The following is a 27,572-nucleotide window of genomic DNA, read 5'->3' on the forward strand; positions in this document are numbered from 1 at the left end:
GTCCCCCGGGCGGCCGGAGACGGCGGCGGCGTCTGCGGGAAGCCGTGTCTCCGCAGTGACGTGGGCGGGCCGCGGGCCGGGTGACGTCAGAGGCTGTGTGTAGCGATGTGTGTGGGGTTCGGAGCGGCGCCGGCACAGCGAAGGCGGCGGGCGAGCGACGGCGACGGCGACGGCGGGCACAGGTGCGGCCGCAGGTCGCGAGGGGACGTGAGGGGCGCGCGGCCTCTGGGGGCTCTGAGGCGGCGGCGGCGGGGGTGATGGGGAGGGCACAGAGCCCGTGGGGCTGCCCGGGCGCGAAGGGCCTGAGTGGGGCGTCCGGGATGCGTGGGGGTCCCGGGCGGGGTCGTGGGCACAGGGCGCGCGGCGGGGGTCCCGCGGGTGTACCGGCCTCGCGGATTCTGGGACGGGTCGGATGGGAGGGGATGGCGGTGCACTTGACCCGAGCCGCCGGGACGCGGGAGACCTGGACACCGGTCATCGCCGCCATCCCCCGGCCGTCTGCGCTCGGCGGGGATGCCCCGGGCTGGCCCCAGCTCTAAGCGTCGGGCGACGCGGGCTTCCGGGCTTGGCGCCCAACCTGCCCGCGCCCCTCTGGGTGCCACGGCTCAGGGTGGGTCAAGTGGGGGGAGGCGCAGCCCTGGGGCGCCGAGGTAACCCCAGAGAACTTCCCGCGGACCGGGTGCGTGGGGTGTTTCCACCGGCGGCCCCCGCAGTGGGGCGACGTGGGGAGGGCACTTAGGGTGATCCCAGTCACAGAGGTGGGGGTTGGGAGGACTCCTACTTCCTCTGCCCCCTCTCACCTCAGCAGACGCCGGGAGTCCCCTGCCTCCCTGTCCTTTGGGTTGATGATGAGTGGGTGTCTGCGTGTGCGCAGGGCTGTGGGGCGCCCCCGGTCTAGGTCATGCCTCCTGCCCCTTCCCTTGGCTCGCCTTGGCTGAGGTGTCCCTGTAGTGGTGAAAGTCACAGTACGGTGGCTAGGTGGCTTTCGTCCGTAATTCTCTGGGTTTGTGTTAACATAAATTGCTGGGAGTTTAGAAGCAAAGCTTTTTATTTATCGGCTTTTTCTGGGTTTTCTCCAGGGAGGGAAGTGGATGAATACTCTTTTTCGCCACACTGCCTCCATTTGCATTCTTTGTGAGGTCTGTCTGCCTTGTGCTTTTTGTCCCGGATTAGTCTTGCTCAAGGATGGAGATTTTCAGGCATGGAGTCTTACAGCTTTTGGCTTCCATTAGGCAAATTCACTAACCTTTTAGAGGGAAAGTTTCTTTTTCATTTCAAAAAGCATATATTGACTAGGTGAATTATTCTACTTGAGACTTAGTTACATATGGTAGGCATATTAGCATGTAATCTTGGGGATGGGGTGCAGAAACTACTGGTTTTTGGCTTTTTTTGTTTTTTTTTCCCCCTAAGGAGAAAGGATTACTTTTTAAAATTTAGATGGCATGCATAGTTGAGAAAGCCTCTGACACTGAGTTTTGGTTATTTCTATTCTTAATTTATGTGCTCTTCCTCCTTTAGAGAGATATTACTTAATGCGCCTGTTACCCATCGTCTGGACTGCTTCCTATTTAGATGAAGTTTCTTTTAGATAACTGGTGTGAGGTTGGAAGGAACCACCCTAGTGTTACCTTTGGTAAAGAGAACTGAGTTTTAGATTAAAAAACTGGTTTTAAACTGACCCTTTGGCCTTTGGGGCTAATTCAAATGTAACTCTTCCCTACCCTTTTCTCTTTCAGATCAATTAAAAGAAGAATGAACTGTAATCCCTGAAGATAAAACTGGGCTGCTTTTTTTATTTAGCATATGTATATTTTTAATGATAAAAGTTCTGGTTGAGTCAGGCTCCTGGTGAGGAGAGATAGACAAGTTTTCAGTCAGCAAGCACAGAGCAGCAGACCACCATTTTCAGTGAAGATACCTGCCTCTACTTTTTTGTGTTCTGGCAGAAATTAAACCCATTGAATCATTGTAACTTGTTTGGGTGGAGTTTCAGGATACAGTCGCAGCATACACTTCCCATGAGCTTCGCTTAACAAACAAAACCAAACAAACTCAACCAGTACACCAAACTTTGGACTTCTTGAATTGAGGAATTAGCTTTATTTTAATACAAATACCTGAAGTACTCAAGAAAAACAAGAATTTTCTTAGAAGTGTGCTTATGATTGTATTCTTTGTTACTAGAAGCAAACTGAGAAGTTTTGTAGCATTTTTCAGTTATATCCTAAGGTACAGCTAAACCAAAACAGAGTTGTACAATCTATTGAGTAAGAAAATTCATCTTTGGAAACATTTCTAAGTGAGTCCTAAGTATTTGTATCCATTACCCTTTTTCTCTTCAAATTAGGAATTGAGAACAACATGCCAATTGCAGACTTAATCATTTAAAACACCAGTGTGGCCATGGAAAACCTCCAGTCTAGTTTCTCCTTAGTTCAGGGTTCAAATAAAAAGTTGAGCAGGATGGAGGATGATGGCAGTCCTCCTGTGAAAAAAATGATGACAGACATCCATGGGAAGACCCTGACCAAGGTGAAGAAGGAGCATTTGGATGACTACGGAGATGCGTCCGTGGAGCCTGACGGCGAGCGCACTAAGCAAAACTGTACTTCTCTACCTGAAACTTTAAACTTAAACCCCAGTCTGAAACACACACTGGCACAATTCCATTTGAGCAGCCAGAGCTCTTTGGGTGGACCAGCAGCGTTTTCCGCTCGATATTCCCAGGAAAGCATGTCCCCCACTGTATTCCTGCCTCTTCCGTCTCCTCAGGTTCTTCCCGGTCCTCTTCTCATCCCTTCTGATAGCTCCACAGAGCTCACTCAGACTGTTTTGGAAGGGGAGTCCATTTCTTGTTTCCAAGTTGGAGGAGAAAAGAGACTCTGTTTGCCCCAAGTCTTAAATTCTGTTCTCCGAGAATTTTCACTCCAGCAAATAAACACAGTATGTGATGAGCTGTACATCTATTGTTCAAGGTGTACTTCAGACCAACTTCATATCTTAAAGGTCTTAGGAATACTTCCGTTCAATGCCCCATCCTGTGGGCTGATCACCTTGACTGATGCACAAAGACTCTGTAACGCTTTACTGAGGCCACGAACTTTTCCTCACAATGGTAGCATACTTCCTGCTAAAAGCTCTTTGGCCCAGTTAAAGGAAACTGGCAGTGCCTTTGAAGTGGAGCATGAATGCTTGGGCAAATGTCAGGGTCTCTTTGCACCTCAGTTTTACGTTCAGCCCGATGCCCCCTGTATCCAGTGTCTGGAGTGCTGTGGAATGTTTGCTCCCCAGACGTTCGTCATGCACTCACACAGGTCCCCTGACAAGAGAACTTGCCACTGGGGCTTTGAGTCAGCCAAGTGGCACTGTTACCTTCATGTGAACCAAAAATACCTGGGGACACCCGAAGAAAAGAAACTGAAGATAATTTTAGAAGAAATGAAGGAGAAGTTTAGCATGAGAAACGGGAAGAGAATCCAATCAAAGGCAAGTTTCTTTTTGTTACTTAGTGAGTTTGAGTAGCATTGGTATCCTCATTCTGTGTCCGCAGCTTTGTGTTACGAAGCCAATACTTCGGCTTGTTCGTGTAACAAGAACCCATCACTGTCATGTTTGCTTTTAGCCATAATGTTTTCTGTATAGTTTTTCATCCGAGAGAAGTAGGATCATCCCCATTTTACAGGTAAGAGAATGAGCCCCCAGTCAAAAATGACACTTCTAAAACCGCAGGCATTGTGAATTCTTTTGGCCAATCTCTTTCACACATCCTGCTTCTTGACTAAATCTGTTGCCTGGGACTCCTTATAGTTCACACTTTGGTGTTGCAATATCTCCATTTGCAAATCGGGTCTGGTGGCGGGCTCAGAATTGCTTTTTGAAGCTATACCAATGGTTTTTGATGGTTTTGTGCTTGGATTGAGGATTGGTCAGGGTTCATATCAAATTAAGACATTTATTTGAGTCATTTGGTATCAGTACCCAAGATTTTGTTTCTAATACAAAAGAAAGGGATGCATTTGAAAAATTGTGATAATAGAGGCAGAATAAAGGTTATTTCAGTTTAATGAAATACTGCTATGATAAGCTATCTGCACAGAGATCTTAAAGCAGTACTCCTTCCACAGTGTCATCTGGTAGGCTAAGATAATGTCGTTATTCTAATGAAGATTTTGAATGCCAGGATGAAGACAAAGGTTTGAAGTATTAAACCTTGATGTGGTTATTTTATATGCTTTTCTACTTGATTTAAAATTAATATGTGGTGGTGCGCGCCTTTAATCCCAGCACTTGGGAGGCAGAGGCAGGCAGATTTCTGAGTTCGAGGCCAGCCTGGTCTACAGAGTGAGTTCCAGGACAGCCAGGGCTACACAGAGAAACCCTGTCTCCAAAAAGCCAAAAAAAAAAAAAAAAAAAAAAAAAACCACCATAAAATTATTATGTAATATACATAGCACTGTTTAAAATGTACTGGCCATTACTCTAGAGCTGTTCTTCATGTACATTTTGTGTAATTTTTAGAGCAGAAGATGGGCCACATTAAGAACTTAAAGTTTTCCATTACTAGTTTTCTTGCTTTTGAACTACCTCTTTCTGTTTAATGGAAGAGACTTCATTAAGTCATTCGGTTGTTTACAGCAGTTTTAGGTAGGCTTAAGTTATGATTTAATATTGGGTGTTCTGTGCTTAAGCTCTTGAGGGACTTTCAGTGTCTTCTAAGGCAGTAGTTTTCGGCTGAAGGGCAACATGGAGAGAACTAGACTTTTCCTTAGGATAGCCTGCTGTTTGCCGCTTTCCTAGGAGTTATCTCCACCATTCTGCGCCAGTGGTGACTAAGATAAGTTCTTCAGGTGCAAAGTGAACTGGTTTTAAAGCAGGATTGACTTGATGCCGTTACTTCAAAGTGGAAAACTCGCCTCTAGCTCTCCTTGTGCAGTGCTGGAGTCTTACTCAGAGATGATCTGTGTACTTCTGTCTCCCTCAGCTGATTAGAGTCACTGTCCTCACCTGTCTTCAGTACTCCAGACAACATTCTTAGAATCTCCTGTGCTGGGCTTGGGCGAAAACCCTTCTGAGAAATATGGCCCAGTTTGGTTTGAAAAGAAAAATGTACAGAGAGGGAATGGACGCTGTCCCTCTCTTGGGATGCAGTAATACAGATACACTTTTTATTTGATTTTTGGGAAGGAATGAGAGACCCCACCCCTTCTTTCTTTTGTTTTTCTCAGAGTTTGTTGGAGGTTTTGTGTTGTATTGTTTCCAATTTTATGTGAATTGAAGGAAGTTAGGGGAATTCAAGAAACTTTCCAGTCAAACCTTTAGAAGAAAATTGGGGTTTATTTAACACATACTTAAGCAGCCTTTTTAAAAAAGATTTATTTATTATATATAAGTACATTGTAACTGTCTTCAGACACACCGTGAGAGGGCATCAGATCTCATTACAGATGGTTGTGAGCCACCATGTGGTTGCTGGGACTTGAACTCAGGACCTCTGGAAGAGTCTTAGCCTGTGAACCATCTCTCCAGCACCACTTAAGCAGCTTTAAAGTGCTGTTACTGTACATTTTAGAATTTCCTCTAAACAGAGAGGTAGTTTTCAATGATCTGTGAGGGAAGTGACTTAGGCTATTTCCTCCAGTCAGTTGTGTCTGGTGTGTAACTGGCAGCTGGGAGAGTGAGTTGAAAGTAGGTCTTTTGACTTTAAGGCTAGAAATCTTCCCTGAATTAGCAGAAGCTGCATTTGAAGAATGTATTAGTGCTTAGTTGAACATAATGGCTCTTAGATTCTTTACTGACTGCACAGAACTGAAGCCCTTACCTGGAGAGCAGCTGAGCCATCTCACCAGCCACCCCCACCCCCACTCCCACCCCCACCCCTGTGGCAATTTGTTTTAGAGAACAGAAATTGTATCAGTAATGACCACCAAGCTATTTATTTGCATAGCTAACCTATTTAATTTGCATAGTTATCTCTGTTTAGATTCTGGGAATGCATGAGGTAAGGCTGAGTGTTCTTGGTGGGGAGCTCAACGTTTTCTTGGTAGAAACTACAGTGTTTTGGAGCCTTTCCTAGATCATCAGAAATATTCATGGGGGCCCTGGGAATGTTGCTCAGTTAGGAGAGAGCTTGTCTCCCCTGCAAAAGTCCTGGTTTGATCCCTAGCACTGGTAAACCATGGATAGTAGGTGTACCTGCAGTCCTGTATTTGAGAAATGGAAGTAGGAGGGTCATCCTTGGCTACAGAACTTTCAGATTTCTCTACTCTTCGTACAGTAGTATAGTTTTACTTTATACATTTAAGGGAATACTGATTTTAAGGGAGCTAGGATGCAGATGTCCCTAAGATAAACAGCTTAGAAATACTTTCTCCTAGTTGGAGCACTTAGCTCCACTGTGCTGTCCCTCGGGTGAGATTCAGTCCTTGCTTTCCCTCCCTCAAATTAGCCATTTCTCCCTTTAGTTGTGCATTTTTGTTTCTGCAGTGATCATTAGAACAATGGTACACATATTTTTCTTCTCTGGCAGGGGTACTATATTTATAGGAAGCATGCTTCATGTTATAATCCTAATGATATAAGCAAATACTTTTTAAATATATGGTATTTATTACTTTATTTTTTGAGTTCTGAGGTCAAATCCAAGGCCTTGCCCTTGTTAGGCATGTGTTGTATTCTAGGATTCTGTGTAGCCCTGGGTGTCCTGGAACTCACTCTGTAGACCAGGCTGGTGTCAGAGATCCACCTGCCTCTGCCTCCCAAGTGCTGGGGTTAAAGGTGTGCTACATAGCCCAGCAGGTTTCTTGTTTTCTGTTTTTAAATAATGGCTTAACCTTTTATATATATAGTTTATATATACAACTTAGTATAACTCGTCAGAGTGTGAGAGGGCACTTGGAAATTGGAAGTCTTTTTATGTAGAGATGTCAGATGGTATTGAATGATTATTGAAATATTAATGTACATGGGAATTCCTCCACCACTTATGTATGAGAGGTTTGTAATAAGAAACAGAAACATTTTAAAATTATTAGACTGCAACAGCCCAGACAGGTATGCCGACTGTCCCCTTGAGGTGCTGCCTGTTCCCACTCTGGTTGACATCACCTTGAGGTTTCCGATAATGGAGCCTGGCACAGACTTGTTTGGATTGGGTCCAAGTTCATTTGGTGCACAGTTTTCTTTGACAGTGGGTCTTAATATAGGAAGTTGATGGTGATGGAGTCATTAGAGCCCCCCCCCCCAAAAAAAAAAAAACCCAGGGTTTCTCTGTGTAGCCCTGGCTGACCTGGAACTCACTCTGTAGACCAGGCTGGCCTCGAACTCAGAAATCCGCCTGCCTCTGCCTCCCAGAGTGCTGTGATTAAAGGTGTGCGCCACCACCGCCCGGCGAGTTTTTTTTTTTTTTAATAGTAGAAGTTCCCTGGTTTAATTGTAAGGTTTTAGAATGCTTTAGGAATAGTATGTCTCAATTAATATAGGACATTAATTTTCTTAATCTAAAATGGAGTCGTTAGCATTTTAAGAAGACACCATAAAAAGTTAGATATCAGTTCTTTTTATCTTGAGTTCATTTTTAAGCTACAGCTTTTCATCTGTGCACTGTTTGTCCCGTGTGGGCTCCACGTGAGAAGTAACCTATGGAAGACGCTTGGGAAGACGCTTTGCCAGTTTCCCCAAGAACAGCACCACTTCACCCACTCCATCCAGCACCACTCCAGCCCACTACATCCAGTGTCTTGGCATTTTTAACTCTCTTCGTACCCAGGTTGAGACGGGTCAGAAGGAGCGAAGGCTCAGATCACACCATATTTTTAAGATGCGTGTGTTTCCAAATAAGATAGAAAAATAAACCCTTATATTTATTTTTTTTTTTTAAATTTTAAAAGAACAGGGGACACATGGAGTCCTAATAATAATCGGGTAGATGGTATGCAGTGGTATTAATAACAACAGCAAGTGCAAATGTTCTGAACACCCCTCCCACCCCCCCTAGTTAATGGCCAGATCATTTACCAGATTGGCTAGAAAAGCAGTTATATGCTGCCTATGAGAAAACTATTCCAGATACAGAGTCAAAAAAGTTAAAAGTTGAAGCATGGAAAAAGGCACCACCTCTAAAATCTTAAAAAAAAAAAGTGTGTGTGTGTGTGTGTGTGTGTGTGTGTGTGTATATATACACACACACACACAGTCTGGAGAGCTGCCTCATTGGTTAGGAACATTTACTGCTCTTTCAAAGGACCCTGGCTTGGTTCCCTGCAGATGTGATGTACAGCCAGCTCCATAGGACCTTTTTGCCCATCTGGTACACATCTGTATATACAGAAAGCCTTAGATTAAGCACATTATGTTACACGTTAAGCAGTTGACAGGTATTTCAGCGTTAATATGTTTATGGCATTGAGATTGCTACTTTTCTGCTTGGCTTCAGCTAGCAGGGTTATCTGAGGGAGTCTGAATTGGGGTTTTACTGCAATCAGATTGGCCTGTGGCAAGTCTTGGGGCATTTTCTTTATTGCTAATTGATGTGGGAGAGCCACCCCTGGGCAGATGTTCCTGGTTTGTAGAAGCAAGCAAGCAAACTAACCAAAGCAAACCAAACCAAACTGTGAGCCAGCTTTCGTCCATGGTTTCTGCTTCAGTTCCTGCCGGAGTTGCTAACCTGACTTCGCTCCCATGGTGGACTGTGATCTGGAAGTAAAAGTCACATAAGCCCTTTCTTTCCTCCCCAGGTTGTTTCTGGCCAGTGTTTTGTCACTGTGACTGAGAGCAAACTAGTGCACTGCTCAGTTGTGTAAGGCCATGGCTCTGGCTGTGACCGGTGCCTGGCTGTGCTGGCGCGGGGCTTTGATCCTGAGCACTCGGAGGAAGAAGCAGCACATTGGTGTTTGTAGTTCCTTACGGAAAGTTCGTAGTATGAAAGTTATTTTCCTCATTTCTTTAATGCCTTAACAAGACTTTTATCAGTTCTTCACATGAAGTTTAAGATAGCGATTGCTTGAGAAGCAGCCTTTGCTTCCCACCTTGGCCTTCTGAGGTATGTCTTTCAGTGTGAGCAGGGGGCTCTGATGTCACACCCAGTGATCCCTGGGATCAGCTTAGATATGGTAATGCAAGTGCTTAGATCATTGTGCTTCAGGTTTGCATTAGGTTAGTTAATTCTCCGTAAGTGTGACATAAACTTAAATCTGAAAAGCTCTTAAGTAGCTATTTGCTACCTCATAACACTATTTCATTTCAGTTGTTGACATAATCATTCACAATATGCTGGGCACGCTGAGGAAACCAGATACCATCTGAGGGATTGGGTTTCTTTTAGTGAAAGTTGTTGGCAGCTATTGAGTAGGAGGTGCTTTGTGTATTTCTGCAGTCATTACTGACCACTTGATGTCTGAGTGTTACCTATGCTAAAGAGACCCAGAGCCAGGGGCATCATCTCATACTAAAGGAAGTATTTCTTCAGCAATAATGTCTATGTTATCTAGTAGTGTCCTTGCTAAGGTTATTGACTTATGTTGAACCTATTATATAATAATGTACATTATATTTTAGTTCTCATGTAAGCATTCCATTAAGACTGTTAAACTTAACAACTGGCATACTGTCTTTGAACACAAAAATTTTAAAATGATTATTATTTGTAGCACTTTTAACTTTGAAGTGTATAGGCGTGTTTGTCTGAATTATGTCTGTACGTCACTTATGCCTGGTGCCTACAGAAAAATCATAGCAGAGGTTGTCATAGCTACTAAAATTAGAGTTTCAGATAGTTCCAGGTTACCATGTGGGTTTGGGTATCAAACTTGGGTCCTCTGCAAGAGACGACAGTCTCTTAACTGCAGAGCTACCCCCTATTTTTAGTATCTCTAAAATTTCTGCTTTTAAAAGATTTTTGGAGGGGCCAATGAGATGACATTGGGTAAGGGCATTCCCAGCAATCCTGAGGACCTGAAGTCAGGCCCTGGGGTATCTGGTGGGAAGAGAAAACTGTTTCACGTACACACACACACACATTCTCTCAACCACACACACACACACACACACACACACACACACACACACACATACAATTCATTTGAACCCATATTCACATTCTAAATGTAAAAACAGTTAAAATACTTTTAAAATGTCTTTAATTTTTATTGGGAATTTGGAAGATGCACCAGCATGTTAAGACATCTCAGTTTTTTAGTTAATAAGCATTTGTCACTACAAATTAAAGAACATAATATTAATTTGGTATTATAATTAAAAAATGAGCATGCCACTTAAAAAGCAATTTTATTCTTTAGTGCAACTCTGGCACTCATAAGAATGTCAGTGTAGACTGGAGTATTTGAATAGAAATAGCTTGGAGCAGGTGGACGTGCTTTTGTATTTAAAGTGTTAATCAAAAAGTCAAGTTCCCTAAACTGTGTCATTGTGAAACTGATTAGGATGTGTCACCCAAACCAATAGATACTTCTAAGGCCATCTGATTATGTAAGGGCTGAGTGCTCAGTACCAGAGTCAAGATGTAGACATGTAGGAAAACATTAACATTGTTTCCTAAGGGTTAGTTATTAAAAATAAACACTGTGCATTTTGGTATCCTTTACATTTTGTTTTCATGGGTGTTAATTTGATGTTTAGTAGGAAAGGAACCTTTGGATTGAAATAATGTGTCTGAAACTTTGTATGTGTGAAAGGGCCATCTGTTAATTTTGATGGTGGTGGGGCAGTCCAGCAGTAAGAACATTTAAGGTAGTAAGCCTCTGGCTTTGATTACTCAGTGATGTTCTTCTCTGAGTGAGAAGATACATATTGTTTCAATGTTTTGAGGACGCAGAGGGGTGAACTGTCCCACACCGAGTGTGACAAAGGCAAGAGATGCTCCTGTTTGTTCTGGTATCTAATTCGTATTTCTGATCAGGGGCATGAGCACTGCTGCCGAACCGTTTAATTATATTCTTTTTCCAAAAACCTAATTTGTATGTTGATACAAATGCAGGCTTAGAAGAGAAAATCTGGCATGACTGTTACTGTTTCATTTTGTGATACGTGCTTAATTGTTTTTACCATGTAAGTAGGCTCCTTTGTCAGGCGTGTGTTCTATGGCTTACCACAGCGTTTTAGACCAAGTGAACTTGCACTTCTTGATCACGGTTGGCCCTGTGCATTCCTTAGGATTTGCATTCATTTGGACTTCTTAGACAGTGCAGCCGTTTCCCTGGTGCTTCATGGAGGAGAGAGATCCAGATGTGAGAGTGTCTTGAGTTTCTTGGGCGCCAGGAACCTTGTACCAGTCTCTCCTGCCTCTTTTGTCTGTTCCTGTTCTCTTCGGTGGTGCAGCTGATTGAGCCCGCATATGCTAGGCTAATGCTCTGCCAGGGAACCTTTGCCACTCCTGGGCATTCAAAATCACCCAACAAATACTGCATGGTAGGCGTGGTGCTAGGGACTGAGAATACAAAATAAAATGCTCTTGACCTCAAGTTGCTGCTGAGAGGCCAGAAAGCCACTCACTGGTGCTGAACAGGGAGTACAGACTCTGGCTAGGGACGGGATTAGGTAATCGTTAAAGGGCGTGCTCCAGCTCGCCTCAGTCGTCTGCTTGGCACTGTCCGCAGTTGCCTGAGGAAACCTCAGTTGGGGCACTGCCTTGACCAGATTGGCATTTTTGATGGCTTATTGATGTAGAAGGCTTCACCCCATTGTAGGCCATTATCAGCCATTGGTATCTTGGGCTATATAAGAAAGCCAGCTGAGCAGAAGCCAGGAGCAAGGCTATAAACAACCTTACTCCATGGCTGTCTGCTTCAGTTTGCCCTAATGTGAGGCACGGAAGCCCTTTTCCCCATGCTGCTTTGGTCATGGTATTTATCGTAGCGACAGACAGCAAACTAGAACATGAGGTTTGCTCAGATCCTGTGGTCTGTGACTCTTAGCTGACATATGTAAGATTAGGAACTGAAGAGGATGAATACTTAAAAATAAATGCAGCTACTTTAGATGATGTTCCAAATTTAGAGAAATTGCTGAAGTAAATGCATAACCAGGCCTGGTGGTGCATGCCTGTAGTCCCAGCACTCAGGAGGCAGAGGCAGGTAGATTTTTTTTTTTTTTTTTTTTTTTTTTTGATTTGGTTTTTTTTCGAGACAGGGTTTCTCTGTATAGCCCTGGCTGTCCTGGAACTCACTCTGTACTCACTCTGTAGACCAGGCTGGCCTCGAACTCAGAAATCCGCCTGCCTCTGCCTCCCAGAGTGCTGGGATTACAGGCGTGCGCCACCACCGCCCGGCTTAGGAAAGCCTTTTAAATGTGGTTTGGTGTAGTGATTTTAACTTTAAAGTTTGAAATTATTTATTGGGCAATATATTTAGACTTGTCTAAGATATAAGACCAATTAAAGAGTTTAACCAAAACATTTCACTTAATTCAAGATAATCTTAGATTTCCCTGGATTATTAGAGTAATTTATTGATGTTTCTCAACATGCCTTCTTATCAAATGGAGTTAAGCTACCCTTGAGCATCAATATTTTAAACTTTTTTCTTTTCTTTTTTCTTTTTCTTTTTCTTTTTTTTTTTTTTTTTTTTTTTTTTTGGATTTGGTTTTTTCAAGACAGGGTTTCTCTGTATAGCCCTGGCTGTTCTGGAACTCACTCTGTAGACCAGGCTGGCCTTGAACTCATCCGCCTGCCTCTGCCTCCCAGGTGCTGGGATTACAGGTGTGCGCCACCACCGCCCGGCTAGCATCACAATTTTAAAGAAGTCAGGTTTTTAAAAAACAAAATATGCCATTTGTGTCTTTTTAAAATTTTTATATTTTTCTGTATATGAGTGTATTGCTTGCTTGGATATATGTATATCCAAGCAATTTATGTGGTTGGTACCCTTGGAGATCAAAAGAGGATGTTTGATCTCCTAGAACTGGAGTTATAGATGGTTATGAGCTTCCATGTGGGTGCTGGGAATTGAACCTGCATCCTCTGCAAAGCCAGCCTTCAGATCCCTCAAATTGTAAATATTTAAGGCGAGTTTAAATGTTTCAAATAAGTTTAGATCTAAATAGTATTCAGAATATAGCTTGATGATGTCATCCAGACTCAAGACTTAAGCACCAGTTACCATAGTAACTCAAAGTACTGGGTTAGTCATACACAGTTGAAATGTTGGAAAGGACTTGCTCTGGCCTGTGCTGACCTTCTCAGGTTGTCTTTTGCTATAGCAGTTTTTATGGTTGTATTCTGTAATTCCTCTTTCTCAGGTTATCAGTGATCTGTGAATATTTATCAGTTAGTGTTGGTTGCTAGAAGTCAGGTCTTTTTAGTCTGCTGTAGGCGGAGACCCATGAACAGCTGATTGCTTTACTTTTTAAGTGGTTGAGTTTGACCAGATTCTAAAGAGTACACCAGAAGCTGTGGTGCTTACTTGAATCTTAACAAGTATTTTATCAGCTTTGTGTTTTGTTTTGTTTTTCAGACAAATAGTTTACTCACTTAGAAGTCTTCAATGAATAACCCATCCTTTTTTTTTGTTTTGTTTTGTTTTGAGACAGAGTTTCTCCATGTAGCCCTGGGTATCCTGGAACTCATTCTGTAGACCAGACTGGCCTTGAGCTCAAAGAGATCCCCCTGCCTCTGTCTCCTGAGTGCTAGGACCAAATGGGTGTACTGTGCACTACTACTGCTGGTGCACTGTGCACTACTACTGCTGGTGCACTCTCGCTTACATTCTTGCTCCCTCTCCCTCTCCCTCCCTCCTTCCCTCCCTCCTGTTCTCACTTTTGATAATCAACTCTTAAACCATTTAAAACGCTCTTGTGGTGACTCAGTAGTTACTTGGTTGCTCGTCTTAGAGGACCTGGGTTTGATTTCCGCCACCCACAAGGCGTCTCACAACCATTTGTAACTCCAGTCCCAGGGGATCTTCTGCCTTCTTCTGGCTTCCTCGGGCACATGATCCACAGATACACATCCAGGAAAAAGCATGTATACATGTAAAATAAAAATAAAGATTAATTTATGAAAATATTCTTCTCCTATAATTTTGTAGTCTGATTTGTATTTCAAATTCCTCATCTAGTAATTCTTAGAAAAAATATATAGATCTCCCAGCAATACAAGTTACCATGTTTTCATTTTTTTTTACTTTTATAAGTATTAAAAATTACATTATTTATTGGAGGGTGCCACGACATGTATGTTGAGGTCAGAGGACAACTTACCAGAGTTAGTCCTTCTGCTGTGTGTCCTTCCGCTCCAGAGATTGAACTCCGGTTGTCCGGCTCCGAGGCAAGCGCCTAACGTATGAGCCAGCGTTGCTTTTCCGTTTCCTTTTTTAAACCTTTCCTGGCATTAAAGTCACATTTACATTGTGAAGCTGGTAGTTTACTCGAGGCGTTGTTCCTTGTGTTTTGTCTTTGTGTTGGTTGGTTGGTTGGTTGGTTGGTTGGTTGGTTGGTTTGAGGCACTGGGCTGCTTGTCTCATCTCCAGGATTTCTTCATTCACACTGGTTTTCTTCACTAGCAGCATGTCTTCCCCACACCAACCCGTGGGCCATTCGGAGTGGATTTTACTTTTAATAAGGACTGCATGTCATCCCTGCCTTCAAGTCCTTTCCTGACCTGAAGTATTGGGACATGTAAACCAGCTTCCCTAATTCTTAGTAATTGGTGACCATCCTGCGAGCGAGCGAGCGACTTATGCCAGGCGAGGAGTGCACTGGGCTACACCCACAGCTCTGTTCTCACTGTGAGCTTGTTGGTCTCCATCTGCCTCCTGATTGCAGGTGGGATTGGAGCCTCTCAGAGTCGAGTGAGGTGTCCTGTCAGGTGATCGTCCGTTAACCCACTCGGACCTGTGGACATGGTGTCTTCATCTGGCACCTCCGGCTCTTCCTCCACTTTCTGTCCAAGAGCCTTGCTCCCTATTTTCCCTCACGATAAGGGAGGGTGACTGTCGTGGACATATGTGAGGAAGGCAAGTTATAAACCAGGCCGAGGCCAGGAAGCTACTAGAACATGGTAGCTCATTCTTTTAGTGTTGTTCTGAGATAGGAGCAGAGACAATGACCACTGCCTAATGAAGGGCATTTATTAGAGTTAATCAGAGTGTAAAAATCTCAGCCAGCAATACTTACGAAATCACAGTTATCATTCCCCGTTCCTTTATAGGTGCATAAAAACAGCTCTTAATATTTATGAGGAATATGGTTTGCTAATTCTTATTAGCAAGCGCAGTAGTTTCACATTTAATTGGCCAGAGTACTTACTGCTGTAGAGTGGTACTTAGTCAAGATTTTAGTAAGTGCTGTGTCTGTGGGGTAGAGGGAGGCTGATTGTGTCACCAACAGGTTCTTAATGCTGTTCATTTTCGGGGCTGGGTTATTTTATTTGAAATTAGTTTCCAAAGTATGAAATTGTTTCTGGTAAGCCATGCCATTTGAATGTGCAGATTGAAAGCTGTGACCAGGAGTAGCAGTCTTTAAGTTGCAAAGAAGGAGACATGGCACTGTGGGAGAGCCCTTAGTAGAAGCTGAGCCTTAAACTGTGACACTTGTTCTGCAGCCCTGTCAAGTGAACAGAAGATTGGGTGGGGGTGGGCTATGAAGTCCAGTGGTTACAGTGTTTGCATACCATGGGCAAAGCCCTGGATTTAATCCCTGGCCTCTGTCCCTTGAACCACATTCAACAAAGAGAAATAATCTTTTTCCGTCGATTAATAACGTTCCTTTCTACGTACTCCTACAGACAGACACACCATCCGGAATGGAACTGCCATCGTGGTATCCTGTTATAAAACAGGAAGGTGACCAAGTTCCTCAGACGCATTCATTTTTACACCCCAGGTGAGTGAGCCTTCATTTGCTTGCTTGTCCAGTGGTTATTTGCTTGTTTGTTCCTTAGTTGGTTTGTTTATCTGTTTATTAATGGCTATCTTCCAGGTACAATCCAGGGAATTAAGAGACTTGAGTCACTTACCTTTAGGTTTTTCTTGTTAACTAATTACTTTTGAAGATTCAGAATTGTTTTAGGCAAGACCATTGGGATTGAACACACCTTTTGTGTGTGTATATGTAAAATTTCTATCTTGAAGTAGAAATTGAATCGACTTATTTAATTTACCTTTAAGAGGTAAATGGACTCTTTAAGAGTTGAATGTGATACTTTGCTTTTCGTTTTGTTTTGTTTTTTGTTTGAAACCAGTTCTCATTAGGTAACCCTGGCTGGCCTCTTTATGTAGCCCAGGTTGGCCTCAAACTCAAGAGTTCTACCTGCCTTTACCTCTTGAGTGCTGAGATTAAAGGTGTGTAACCCCCCTGCATAGTAATTTTAAAAACAATTGGTTTTGAAACTTGGGAGATTTTATAATAACTATGTCCTTCACAACCAAGAGCTTATATCTCAATACAAATCCTGGTTGTCAGTCTGAACTTTAATTCACACGTGCACACAATCACCACCATGCTGTGTTTTAACACGACTGCTGGGCGCTAGTAAATCCATGAAAGTTTGTTTAATTTTTAATTAGATCACCAAGTGTTCAGACCCAGAGATAAAGAATAGTAACATAGGTACCCTACAAAGAGAACGTGGGGCATCTGACTCTTCCGCCTGCACTTGGGACCCTTTTCCTTCTGCTGGGTCATCTTGTCCAGCCTGGATGTAGGGCTGGTCTTGTTATAACTTGTTATGCCATGTTCAGTGGATATCCTGGGAGGTCTGTTCCCCTGACTCCCTTTAAAGGACAATGGAGGAGAAGAACTAGAAAAAAGAAATTGAGATGTAAAAGGAGATGAAGGTGTAGGACAGTGTTAGATAAGGGCCATCTCTTTTTTCTGGAAGGATACTTAGCTTATAGATTATAGATCAAATTATGTTAAATACTCAAATTTGTTATGTAAGACTTGTAGATAACCCAGTAAGCTCAAAAGTTAGGTGACCTTTGAGAAAAGTGAGTTGTCCTAGTTTTAATCTTGTATAGTTTATTATGGCTACGTTATTAACACTTTGGAGAGACCATTCTGCAGTTTTGATGCAAGGGTTGTCTGGTGACTGGGCAATATTCCCAGAGCCTGTTCTATCTCTCAAGTGTGTAAGGTCCCTGAGACAGCCTCACCAACACCAACAGAGCTGCTCAGAAGCTCCAGAACTCTGTGGCTGCAGTTAGCTGTGTTTTGAGAAAGGGTCTTACTATAGCTCAGGGAAGCAGGCCTGTGATTCCCTCTATTGCCCAGGCTGACTTTGAACTCGTGGCTGTCCTCATGTTTAAGCATCCTAAGTCTTGGGCTTATAAATGTGAGGTATCATACCTGGTGTGTCATGCTTTTTAATTGTCAGCTGGGTTTGGGGAAAGGGGAAGAGACTCTCTTTTGTTTTCTAATATATCTATTTTAAAAGTGTTTGAAATTACTCTCAAATAACAAAAATCCCTCAGTTTTGCTGTCCTTAAGTATGGAAATCTTTCCCATGGCCTGTATTCTTTGTATTCTAGTAGCTGAGAACTGAGGTCTGAGAACGACATCACGCCCTAATTCATACTTTACATGTTATAACGTGTTTGTTTTCCTTTGTCCCAGCTACTACTTGTACATGTGTGACAAAGTGGTCGCACCGAATGTGTCGCTCACATCTGCTGCGTCCCAGTCTAAAGAGGTCACCAAGGCAGAGACAAGTAAGTCCATCTCCAAACAGTCAGAAAAGCCTCAGGATAGTAGTAAGCACCAAAAAACAGTGTCTTACCCAGACGTCTCACTTGAGGAGCAGGAGAAAATGGATTTAAAAACCAGTAGAGAATTATACAGTTTAGGTAAGTATTCAGAAGTTATATTTTTAAAATCAGCTAGTTAAGAAACACGTTTACTCGGTATTTTAAAAGCCTTTTATATTTAAGGTAATGTCCCCCCTGTATCGTCACAGCTTTTACTTTAAAACAGTCCTAACTTTGGAAATGCAGGGTGGTTTCTTTGCACCTCGGTTGTGAGCTTTCTAGAGTGGCGGCAGCCTATGGAGGGTGACGAGAGAACGGTGAAGAGCTTCACGCAGTGACGTCATTTCCCTTCCTCTGCTTGGTAGAATCTCTCATCTTTGCTATTTTTTTTCTGTGAACGGAGATTCCACTCACCTGATGTTAAGTATATTTAACACTGGACTCGTGGTTCAGGAGGTATAGAAGGGGACGGACAGACGACATTGGTGCAGGTGCTGGCTGGCACCGCAGGTTTCCCCTATGCCTTCTACAGTGCCGTTGACCATAGGAGGTGCGCATGAGGACGGCCCATGGCGCACGGCAGCAGAGCCTTGCTCAGTGCCGCAGTAGAAGTCATCTAGCATCCTCGTGGGGTCTGTCCATCTGTATAGCGTGACAGCTTCCTGTATTGGAGTTGTTATTGCTGCTGTGACTCGGTTTCCTCTGAATTGAACTGTGATAGTAATGATTCATGTATTATTACATACATATTTGCATTGTTTGGCTTCTAATGACTTTTTTTAATGGTTGAAATGTAAGGGATTGGAGAGATGGCCCAGTGATTAAGAGCACTTGCATCTCTTTGTGAGGGCCTGGGTTTGATTCCTAGCACCCACATGGTGTCTCACAACTTATCTGTAACTCTAGTTCCAGGGGACCTAATTTCTTCTGACCACTGCTGGTACCACCACATGTGTGTCACATGATACACAACATGCATGCGGGCAAAACACAACTAACAGAAACTAAATTTAAAAAACTAAGTGAGGTACATTTGACCTACCTTAGAACTTCAAAGCGTACAGTTTGTCTGTCTGTAGTGTAACCACCATGTGGAAAGTGTTACAGCTGTTCAATCCCAGAGCACTGTCATGGCCATCCCCCAGTGTCAGCCCATCTTCTTCCCCTTAGCTCCCTGACTGGGTGTGGTCTTCGTGGCGATGCCTATTCTGGACAGCTTAGATAAAAAGAAGGACAGTGTGTGGTTTTGAGGTCTGGCCTCTTTTACTAGGCATGTTTTCCCTACTGTGTTTCTGGTAGGAACACTTTTTTTTAAGGAAATAATTTAATGTTCTCCTGTGGCTATGTGTTTTGTTCAGCCCCTCTTCAGGCAGTAGATGTTTTGCATTGTGTCTCCTTTGTAGTTATTATGAAGAATACTGCCAGCTTGTATGCAAGTTTTAGTGTGGACATGCATTTCCAGTTGTTGTATATATATACTTAGTGGTAGAGTGTGTTGGGCTGTATAACTGCTAACCTTTAGAGACTGTTAGACTGTTCTGTAGTAGGTACACGGTTGTGAATTTCTCAGCAGTCCATGAAGTGTTTGCACGTCTGTGTCAACATTGCACCTGTCTGTCCTGAGTACAGTGCCTTGAGATTTGGACTTGTGGTTTCCAGTGACTGATGAAGTTGAGTATGTTTGTATGGTTTTCTGGACATTGGATATTTTATTTGAAGAAGAAGCCCATTTCACAACCAGTGCTTATTTTTAGGTGCGTGAGTCCCAGGAGCGCTCCTGTGGCTGATGCTCTTCAGACATAGGATGTGCCGGCCTCGCTTGCGCTCCCTCCCTCCGTCCTTCTGTTAGTGAGCTCGCCGTTTGAATGCAGTTTAGTTTGTCTGTTTAATTTGCTTTCTTACCTGTGAACACATTGTCTAGTCCAAGGCGAGAGAGATTTATACTTAATGGGTTTAGCTTTTACAGTTAATTCTTTGATCTTGTATTTAGGTCATTTTGAATTAACATTTATATTAACAGAAGGAGTTTTGTTTCTTTTTTTGTTTGTTTGTATGTTAGTATTGCTGTTCACCTGTTGAAAAGATTGTTCCTTCCTGATTGAATTGTTTTGGCACCATTAAAAGAGCAATTGAAAGTTTTTGAGACCAGATCCTGTTGGTAACCCAGGCTGGCCTTGAGTTTGACCTACGTCAGGCTTCTGTGTGTTGGGATCACAGGTGTGTGTCGCCTACCACGCCTGGCTTGGATTCTGAAATTTTTGTTAACTTTTTAAGTTAGCTTACACAGCAGTAGGTTTCGCTACTATATTTTCATGCACACACACACACACACACACACACACACGCACGCACACACATGCATACATTTTGTGGGGGTGCATGTGTAGCTTAGAGGACAACTGTGAGTGTTGCTCTCTACCTCCTGCTTTGAGACACAGTTTTTGTCTTTTAAGCTTCAGGGATTCAACTGAATCTGCATTTATTTTGCCTTAGGAAGGCTGGCATTACAAATGTGTGCCACTGCACATAGCTTTATAAGTGTTCTGGGAGTTCAAACTCAGGTCTCCACACTGAGTGGTAGACATGACCAGCCCTACATTGTGATTTCTGTAGCATGTAGGAAGATTTAAAGTTGGGGGTTATGGGTCTCCCCAACTTTATTACTTTTTTTCTAGGTTGTTTTAGGTATCTAGAATTTCTCAAATTTTCATTGAGAATCTTAGAATGAGCTAGTTAGTTTCTGCAAAAATAGGAGTGGGGTTTTGATGTGGATTACATTGAGTGGATTAAGTCTTTAGTCTATGAGCACGGAGTATCATTTCCTGTCTTCATGTGTTAGTTTCTTTTGTAGTTGTCATCTGGCACTACGTTTGTTAACTTTCTTCCCTAAGTATTTTATTGCTTTTGATTGATTTATAAATGGTATTTTTAAATAAGTTTTACTTGGGCTGGAGAGATGGCTCAGCGGTTAAGAGCACTGACTGCTCTTCCGAAGGTTGTGAGTTCAAATGCCAGCAACCACATGGTGCCTCACAACCATCCGTAATGAGATATTCTGGGGTGTCTGAAGACAGCTACAGTGTACTTACATATAATAAATAAATAAATAAATATTTTTTTAAAGAAGTTTTACTTATGGATTGTTCTAGTGACTTTTTACCAGTGGTATTAATGCTTTCCCCCCCTATTTCTTTCTAAAGATCCATCGATTTCAAATAATTCTACAAGTAAAAAGAAATCTGAGCCTGTAGCTTGCAGCTTAGTAAGAGACATAAGCAAGCATGACTCCGAGGCTTCCTCTCCACCTCTGGTCAGAGATGTTACCTGTGAAGATGACAAGGGAAAGATCATGGAAGATGTGATGAGAACCTACGTAAGGCAGCAGGAGAAGCTGAACTCGATTCTGCAGAAGAAGCAGCAGCTGCAGATGGTAAGCTGTCCTAAGCAGTAGCCATTGTTCTCTCTGTGCTTTCTCTGAGACAGGTTTCTCTGTGTAGCTCTGGCTGTCCTGGAACCTAGAGATCCCCCCGCCTTTGCCTCCTGAGTACTGGGAGTAAAGGTGTGCACCCACCACTGCCCGGTTAGAGATAGTGATTTTTTTTTAAAGATTTATTTATTTATTATATGTAAGTACACTGTAGCTGTCATCAGACACTCCAGAAGAGGGAGTCAGATCTTGTTATAGATGATTGTGAGCCTCCATGTGGTTGCTGGGATTTGAACTCAGGACCTTTGGAAGAGCAGTCAGTGCTCTTAACCACTGAGCCATCTCTCCAACCCCGAGATAGTTGTTGTTAAGACACCTTTTCATAGTAAGAAAGGCAGACTAGACACTGCAGATGGACTCAGAGCTGTTCGGTTTTATACTAAGAAGCAGTTGTTCATGAGGCAGTCACTTCTGTAGCCATGACAGCACAGCTGAACTTCAGATACCTGTGACTTAGTTTTCCTAATGGGCTTGAAGTAAAGAATTGTTACTTTATGTTTCAGGAAGTGGAGATGCTGAGCAGTTCAAAGGCCATGAAGGAGCTCACTGAAGAACAGCAGAACCTACAGAAGGAGCTTGAGTCTTTGCAGACTGAGCATGCTCAGAGGATGGAGGAATTCTACATTGAACAGAGAGACTTAGAGAAAAAGCTGGAGCAGGTGATGAAGCAGAAATGCACCTGTGACTCAAACCTGGAAAAAGACAAAGAGGCTGAGTACGCGGCCCAGGTGAGTGTGGTGTAGCGGGGTGGTGTAGCGTGGGCTGGACTGTCCTGTCAAGGAGCTGCTTTTGTCAGGTCAGGCTGGCTTCAGGCCGGGAATTGTTGTAAGCACAGCTTTTATTTATTCACAAGGGTAGTGTGTTCTTTGTCTCTTTCCCTCCTTCTTGCCCCCTCATTCTGTTTTCATGGTTAGGGTGTGGAGAGGATATCACTGTACGGTCGAAATCAGAGCTCTGACTGCCTCCCACGTGCTGGGATTAAACATGTGCCACCACACCTGGCTCCAATAAGATTGTTTAACCTTTATTATCTTTACTTTTAATTCTGTAATTTCGTTATCTAAATTACTAATGTCTAGTACTCTATATAAAATTTTGTATCTTTGTGGCTGGTGACATGGCTCAGGGGTTAAGAGCACTGACTGCTCTTCTGAAGGTCCTGAGTTCAAAGCCCAGCAACCACATGGTGGCTCACAATCATCCATAATGAGATCTGATGCCCTCTTCTGGTGTGTCTGAAGATAGCCACAGTGTACTTAGACATAATAAATAAATAAATCTTTTAAAAAAAATTTGTATCTTTTTGGGCTAGGGCATGTAGGGATTGTAAAGCATCTGTTTAACATGTATAGGGCCCTGCGTTGAATCTCTAGCACCATATAAATGAATAAACAAGCAGATAGCATCTAGTTTTTCATTATTTTGGTAGAGTAAGATGAAGTTTTGTTCCGAGTTAGCAGATATAAACTCTCGCCTACTATATTTGGAAGTGGAGGCAGACATGATGAGTGAGGCTGTTACTGTCATCACAAGGACGGGAAGAGGAGCACGTGGACACAGCCGCTGTGGAGCCTCTGTGAGAACACTGGCGTGCTCCTTCCTCTTGGTGCTCCCGGCCCTCCAGTCCACTGTCCTGTCAGAGTCACAAGTACGAGGTGTTCTAAGATACGCAGGACAACGGCGGCTTTGTAAAAAGCAATCGGCAGTTTGTTTCCTAACTTGGTAGGGTGACTAAATGGGAAAAAGTCGGAATAATGGAAAACTGACATCGTCTTTTCACTCCCACAGCTGGCAGAACTGAGGCAAAGACTAGACCATGCTGAGGCGGACAGGCAGGAGCTCCAGGACGAACTGAGGCAGGAGCGGGAGGCGAGGCAGAAGCTGGAGATGATGATAAAGGAGCTGAAGCTGCAGATCGGAAAGTCGTCCAAGACGTCCAAGGAGTAGGAGCCGGCGAGGAGACGCCTGCGTTCATGGACAGGGCTTCGTGTCTGCCGCTTGCTTGGAAAATTGAATCCTAACAGCTTATTTGCATGAAGGTAGCTAGGCATTCTGTTCATTTGTAGGGCAGCAACAGTGAAGATTATATATTAATACAAAATTTTCCATTTCCAAGTGAATGAAAATGTATGCTTCTTTGTAATTTTTCCAGTCGACTTGGTAATGATAACCTATGTGATCTGAACCTGTAGTCAGTCTACCTGTATTTCTCACAGTCACCTACTTTCCAAAGCTGCATTATGTGGTGGAAAGGACCTGTGTCAGTTTTGTTATGCATTATTTCAGGCTCAACTTTAGGTATAGAGGTAATGTTTATGATGTAAAGCTTTTCTGTATCCTTCTCATTACAGAATCTCGTGACTTTCACACACCGAGCCTGTTGTCGCTTTGTTCAGATTGTAGACTGAGTTTCTCCTGGTTTCCTCCTAGAGGAATTTCACTGATGAAATGATAGTGCCACCTCCCCAGCATACAGTGGGGGGCGGGGAGCACGCTTTGCTGTGCCCTGGTGCTGCACACAAGAAGCAGTTGTAATTTGTCTTTCTGTTTAAGAGTGGCTATATCTAGATTGTGTGTGAGAGACTTGAGAAAATTAAAATGATCTCTGAACTTATCCTGTTAATTAGTGGTGTGAAAGAACTCATTCATGGTCATGAGGAAAATGGATTCCACTGATCTATCTTGGTTCCTGTGTAACTCATAATCCTCTTGTACAGTTTTTATATGTAGTCTTACAAAGGTCTTATGAAATTTATATAATGGACTTTTTTCTTTTAAATTATAAAATACTAAATATCTTGAAGATTATTTTGGACTTTTGTATGTTTAAATGTTATCTTAAAACTTGCACGAATGGACCATTGTGACTCTTTAATCTTAAAATCAGGAATTTACAGTCAGCTAAGAATATGTGATAGGTTAATAATCCACAATTGATGTATCTGATACTATCAGTCATTTTAGATGACAAATGAATTCCGTGATTTGGGGAAGGGCAGCCTCTGCACTTTTCTTTGTTTTTGTTTTTTGCACATAAAGTCTGACATTTTTACCACCGAATTTCACATTAGTAGATGCTTGGCTTGAAATTTACTAGGGAAAATTCTCGGCGAGCTTTGTATTTTTTTTGGTTTTGTTCTGTTTGGCCCCCAGCTTGCAGGGTTCCTCTTGCACCTCCCCTCCATCCCCCACCCCCGAGTGTTGGGCTGACAGGCCTGAGCCCCCCACCGCTGGCCCTGTACAGGTTTCTTAGGGATGTTTCTGAAAGCAGCTCTGGCATTACCGTCTGTCTCGTGCCCCGTGCTGTCTCGTGGCACTGCATGCCCTTGAGATCTATGCTTAGGAATAACTCAGAGTTTGGGGTGTCACTGTCCTCGCTATGAGCCATCAGAGCTCTGGGTTAGCACACCTGCTTATGGTCATGTTTTGTTTTATGATGTTTGTTTAAAAGCAACTTTTCTACTTTCCAAAAAGGGAGTTTGTTTTCTAAATATATTGTGACCTAGCTGGATTTATTTTACTATGTTCTATAATTTAATGTATTGCCTTTTGTAACCTCCTTGGGAGAAACATGTTAAGTGGCGCAGGGACCATATATGTCATTTTATTTAGGTCTGGAGAAGGGAGACCACGGGCATTTGTGAACTAGCCTTAGCTGAGTTGTCAGCTCATCGTGTCTTCCCCCCTCTCCCTGCTCGGCTGGGTGGGAGGCAGACTCGAGGCCTGGCCCCGTCTAGTTCTCTGACAGACTCAGCAGTGCTCTGCCTCCGTGCCGCTTGCTTAGTAAGTGTGGTTTTCTAGTCCTCCTGGAACTTGCCTCATGGTGTTATCAGTGCAGTCTTCACTTTCCACAAGATGAAATCACGTGCCATCACTTCTGTCTAAACTTCCCTAAAAGTAATTTCTAATCAACTGTAAATATCATATCTACTACTGTTGAAAGTAACTTTAATTTACATTGCACCATACAGCTTGAAAACAAACTTTGAAATTCTGTACTACCCCATGCGTGACCTCTGCTAACATATGAGGCTTCCTCTGCGCATGCTCCTTCTGTGTGCTGGTTGCCACCTTAAGATTTGCTTTGGTGTTAGGTGTTGTGTGTTATGCCAAGTTCACTAGCAAGCAGATTTTCCTTCAGAGTGCACTCTCTGTTTAGGGAGAAATGAGACCATTTATTCTGAAAAGCTATGGTTAGGAGTGGAAGAAACACCGGGTTAGCATTTATACTGAGAAAAGCGTAATGTTTGCCGTGGGTGGTTTCTCTCTGTGGTCCAGACTCTGAGGAATTTGCACCACGTGTATAAAGGTACTTAAGTGCAGAAGGGCCCTGCCGCCGTCAAGGAGGCTTTGAAACAAACCACCTGTTAATCACAGCTGAGACTGAGCACGGAAAGATTCAACCTAGGTTTGGCCTGGGCTTTAACATTTTTGAAGTATAGTCTTTCGCTTGAATCGCCTGTGTTTTTGAAGATAAGAATGTTTTATGCTTCTTGAGCTAATTTTATAACATATTTAATATATAACCTGTTTATATGTAAAATCTTTTGTACAGGGGTGGGAGGAGTAATGAAAAACCTGCTTTGTACATAGTGAATTATAAAGCAGACCGAAGTCGGTGGACCAGTGATGAGCCGCGGGGTTTGCAGGCTCCCTGCGTCCTCCCAGAGTCCGTCAGAGCACCCAGTGTCCGTGTGTCTCTGGCTCCTGTCTGCAGAAGAGCAAAATGAAAAGGAAGCACAAGTGACAAGGAGTGTGCCCGAGGCATTTCCCTAGCAAGAGCTGCAAAGCCAGTCCTGAGGGTTCCATCGCTTCTGGAAGGTCTGCTCAACATGCAGTGCTCTGAGTGGGAAGGGAAGGGTGTCCGTTTTTCTGTGTCCGTTATGCATTTAGTCTTTAGGGCGGGACGTCACAAACTGACGACAAATTGTGTTCATGCTATACACCTGCTCCTGGACGTGGGGCTACTTGTTAGTGGTCTCATGGGAGCAGTCTGCAATATGCGATATGAACTGCTGTATTATATATTATACTTGTGGAACTGAGATATTTAAACAGAGCTTAACCTTTTTTTTTTTTTCAAATGTAAAATACTTAAGCATTTCCACTATTGGAAGAAAAACATATATGGGTATTTTGTATTGTATCTTGTTTAAAAGGACAGTCTTTTTTAATCTTCCCATTTAAATGGCTTTTAAAATACGTTAATACAATTTGAAGCTTGTTTAGAAATAGAATTAAATGTCTTATATAGTGCTACCATTTTGGAATTAGAAAGTGATCAAATATAAAACATTTTAAAATTAAGCCCAGAAAACAAAATAGTGTTTAAAGTTAGTTTAGTATAAAAGAAATTTATAAGATTTTTTCTTCAATATAAGATACCTCACTTGAAAATACAGAAAGCACAGCACATTTAAAGTTTTCTCATGAGACACCCCATCAGAATAGACGGATTGCTAAAGCTAGGACATCTGTTGAGTTGTTGGAGTGTGTGATAAACGTTGTCACCATTAGCTTTTCTTCTGGAAGTACTTACCTTGGTTATTTTAAGGCAGTGTAATAGTTCAGTTATTCTTCAGTTTCTAACCTGTGAAGGCAGTAAGTGAATGGTCCCTTCTGTAACTACTGAAACAAATTATCTACGTTGAGCATAATTCAATTGATAATTTTGCCAATGCATATAGTTTTATGATTAAAATTGCTGTGGTTGGTTGCATTACATGACACACAAAACTGTCCTCTACCTCACGTGAAATAAATATTTTATATGGTTTTACTAAAAAAAAAAATGACTCATCTATCTGGTTACTTAGTTTACAAATTTTGGATTCTATTTATTGAAACATGACATACTGTGCTCTTAGCTTATACCTCAATTGTATTTTGTGCTGTTTGCCATTTTCATGCCTTGTATATAACTTGTATAGATTGGATGATATTCCCAATAAAAACTTTTAATGCCAATGAAGTTTGCTTCGAGTTATCTTGGTATCAACTGCTGACTTTCTTTTCTTTCTTTCTTTTCTTTCTTTTTTTTTTTTTTTTTTGGTTTCTCTGTGTAGCCCTGGCTGTCCTGGAACTCACTCTGTAGGCCAGGCTGGCCTTGAACTTAGAAATACGCCTGCCTCTGCCTCCCAAGTGCTGGGATGAAAGGTGTGTGCCACTACTGCCCTGCTGACTGCCGACTTTCTTGGCCCCCTGTGATGGACATTTTCTTTTCATTTTAAACTGATGTATCTGTTCCTATGTGTGTGAATGCCTGCTTGCCTGTGTGTGTGTTCACCATGGGAATGGCTGCTGCCTGCAGAGGACAGAAGACATGGTTGTGAGGTGCCATGTGGATGCCGGGAACTGAACCAGCGTCTCCTGTGACATCAGGCAGTGTA

General features: G+C 42.8%; 1 protein-coding gene across 2 annotated transcripts; it reads left to right on the forward strand.

Annotated features, from left to right (window-relative positions):
• On the forward strand, positions 1–27,150 carry Skil (SKI like proto-oncogene). Of its 2 annotated transcripts, none has more exons than XM_052180705.1 (7): positions 1–182; positions 1,740–3,493; positions 15,741–15,834; positions 17,566–17,795; positions 20,897–21,126; positions 21,687–21,911; positions 22,972–27,150. In XM_052180705.1, exons 2-7 carry the CDS (start codon positions 2,407–2,409, stop codon positions 23,128–23,130), a joined length of 2,025 nt encoding a protein of 674 aa, XP_052036665.1. In that variant the 5' UTR covers positions 1–182; positions 1,740–2,406; the 3' UTR covers positions 23,131–27,150. The 2 variants fall into 2 exon arrangements, with proteins under 2 accessions (XP_052036665.1, XP_052036666.1); XM_052180706.1 differs by having other exon boundaries at positions 3–182; positions 17,566–17,660.
• Positions 27,151–27,572: the final 422 nt, after the last annotated feature.

Source organism: Apodemus sylvaticus, chromosome 4 (assembly GCF_947179515.1).
Source record: "Apodemus sylvaticus chromosome 4, mApoSyl1.1, whole genome shotgun sequence".
Classification (NCBI taxonomy): domain Eukaryota; kingdom Metazoa; phylum Chordata; class Mammalia; order Rodentia; family Muridae; genus Apodemus; species Apodemus sylvaticus.

Coding starts and splice junctions, on each gene's coding strand:
- Skil (XM_052180705.1), top strand. CDS start 2,407: ATGGAAAACCTCCAGTCTAGTTTCTCCTTAGTTCAGGGTTCAAATAAA. Junction 21,127..21,686: donor AGAAGCAGCAGCTGCAGATG/GTAAGCTGTCCT, acceptor TTTATGTTTCAG/GAAGTGGAGATGCTGAGCAG. Junction 21,912..22,971: donor AGGCTGAGTACGCGGCCCAG/GTGAGTGTGGTG, acceptor TCACTCCCACAG/CTGGCAGAACTGAGGCAAAG.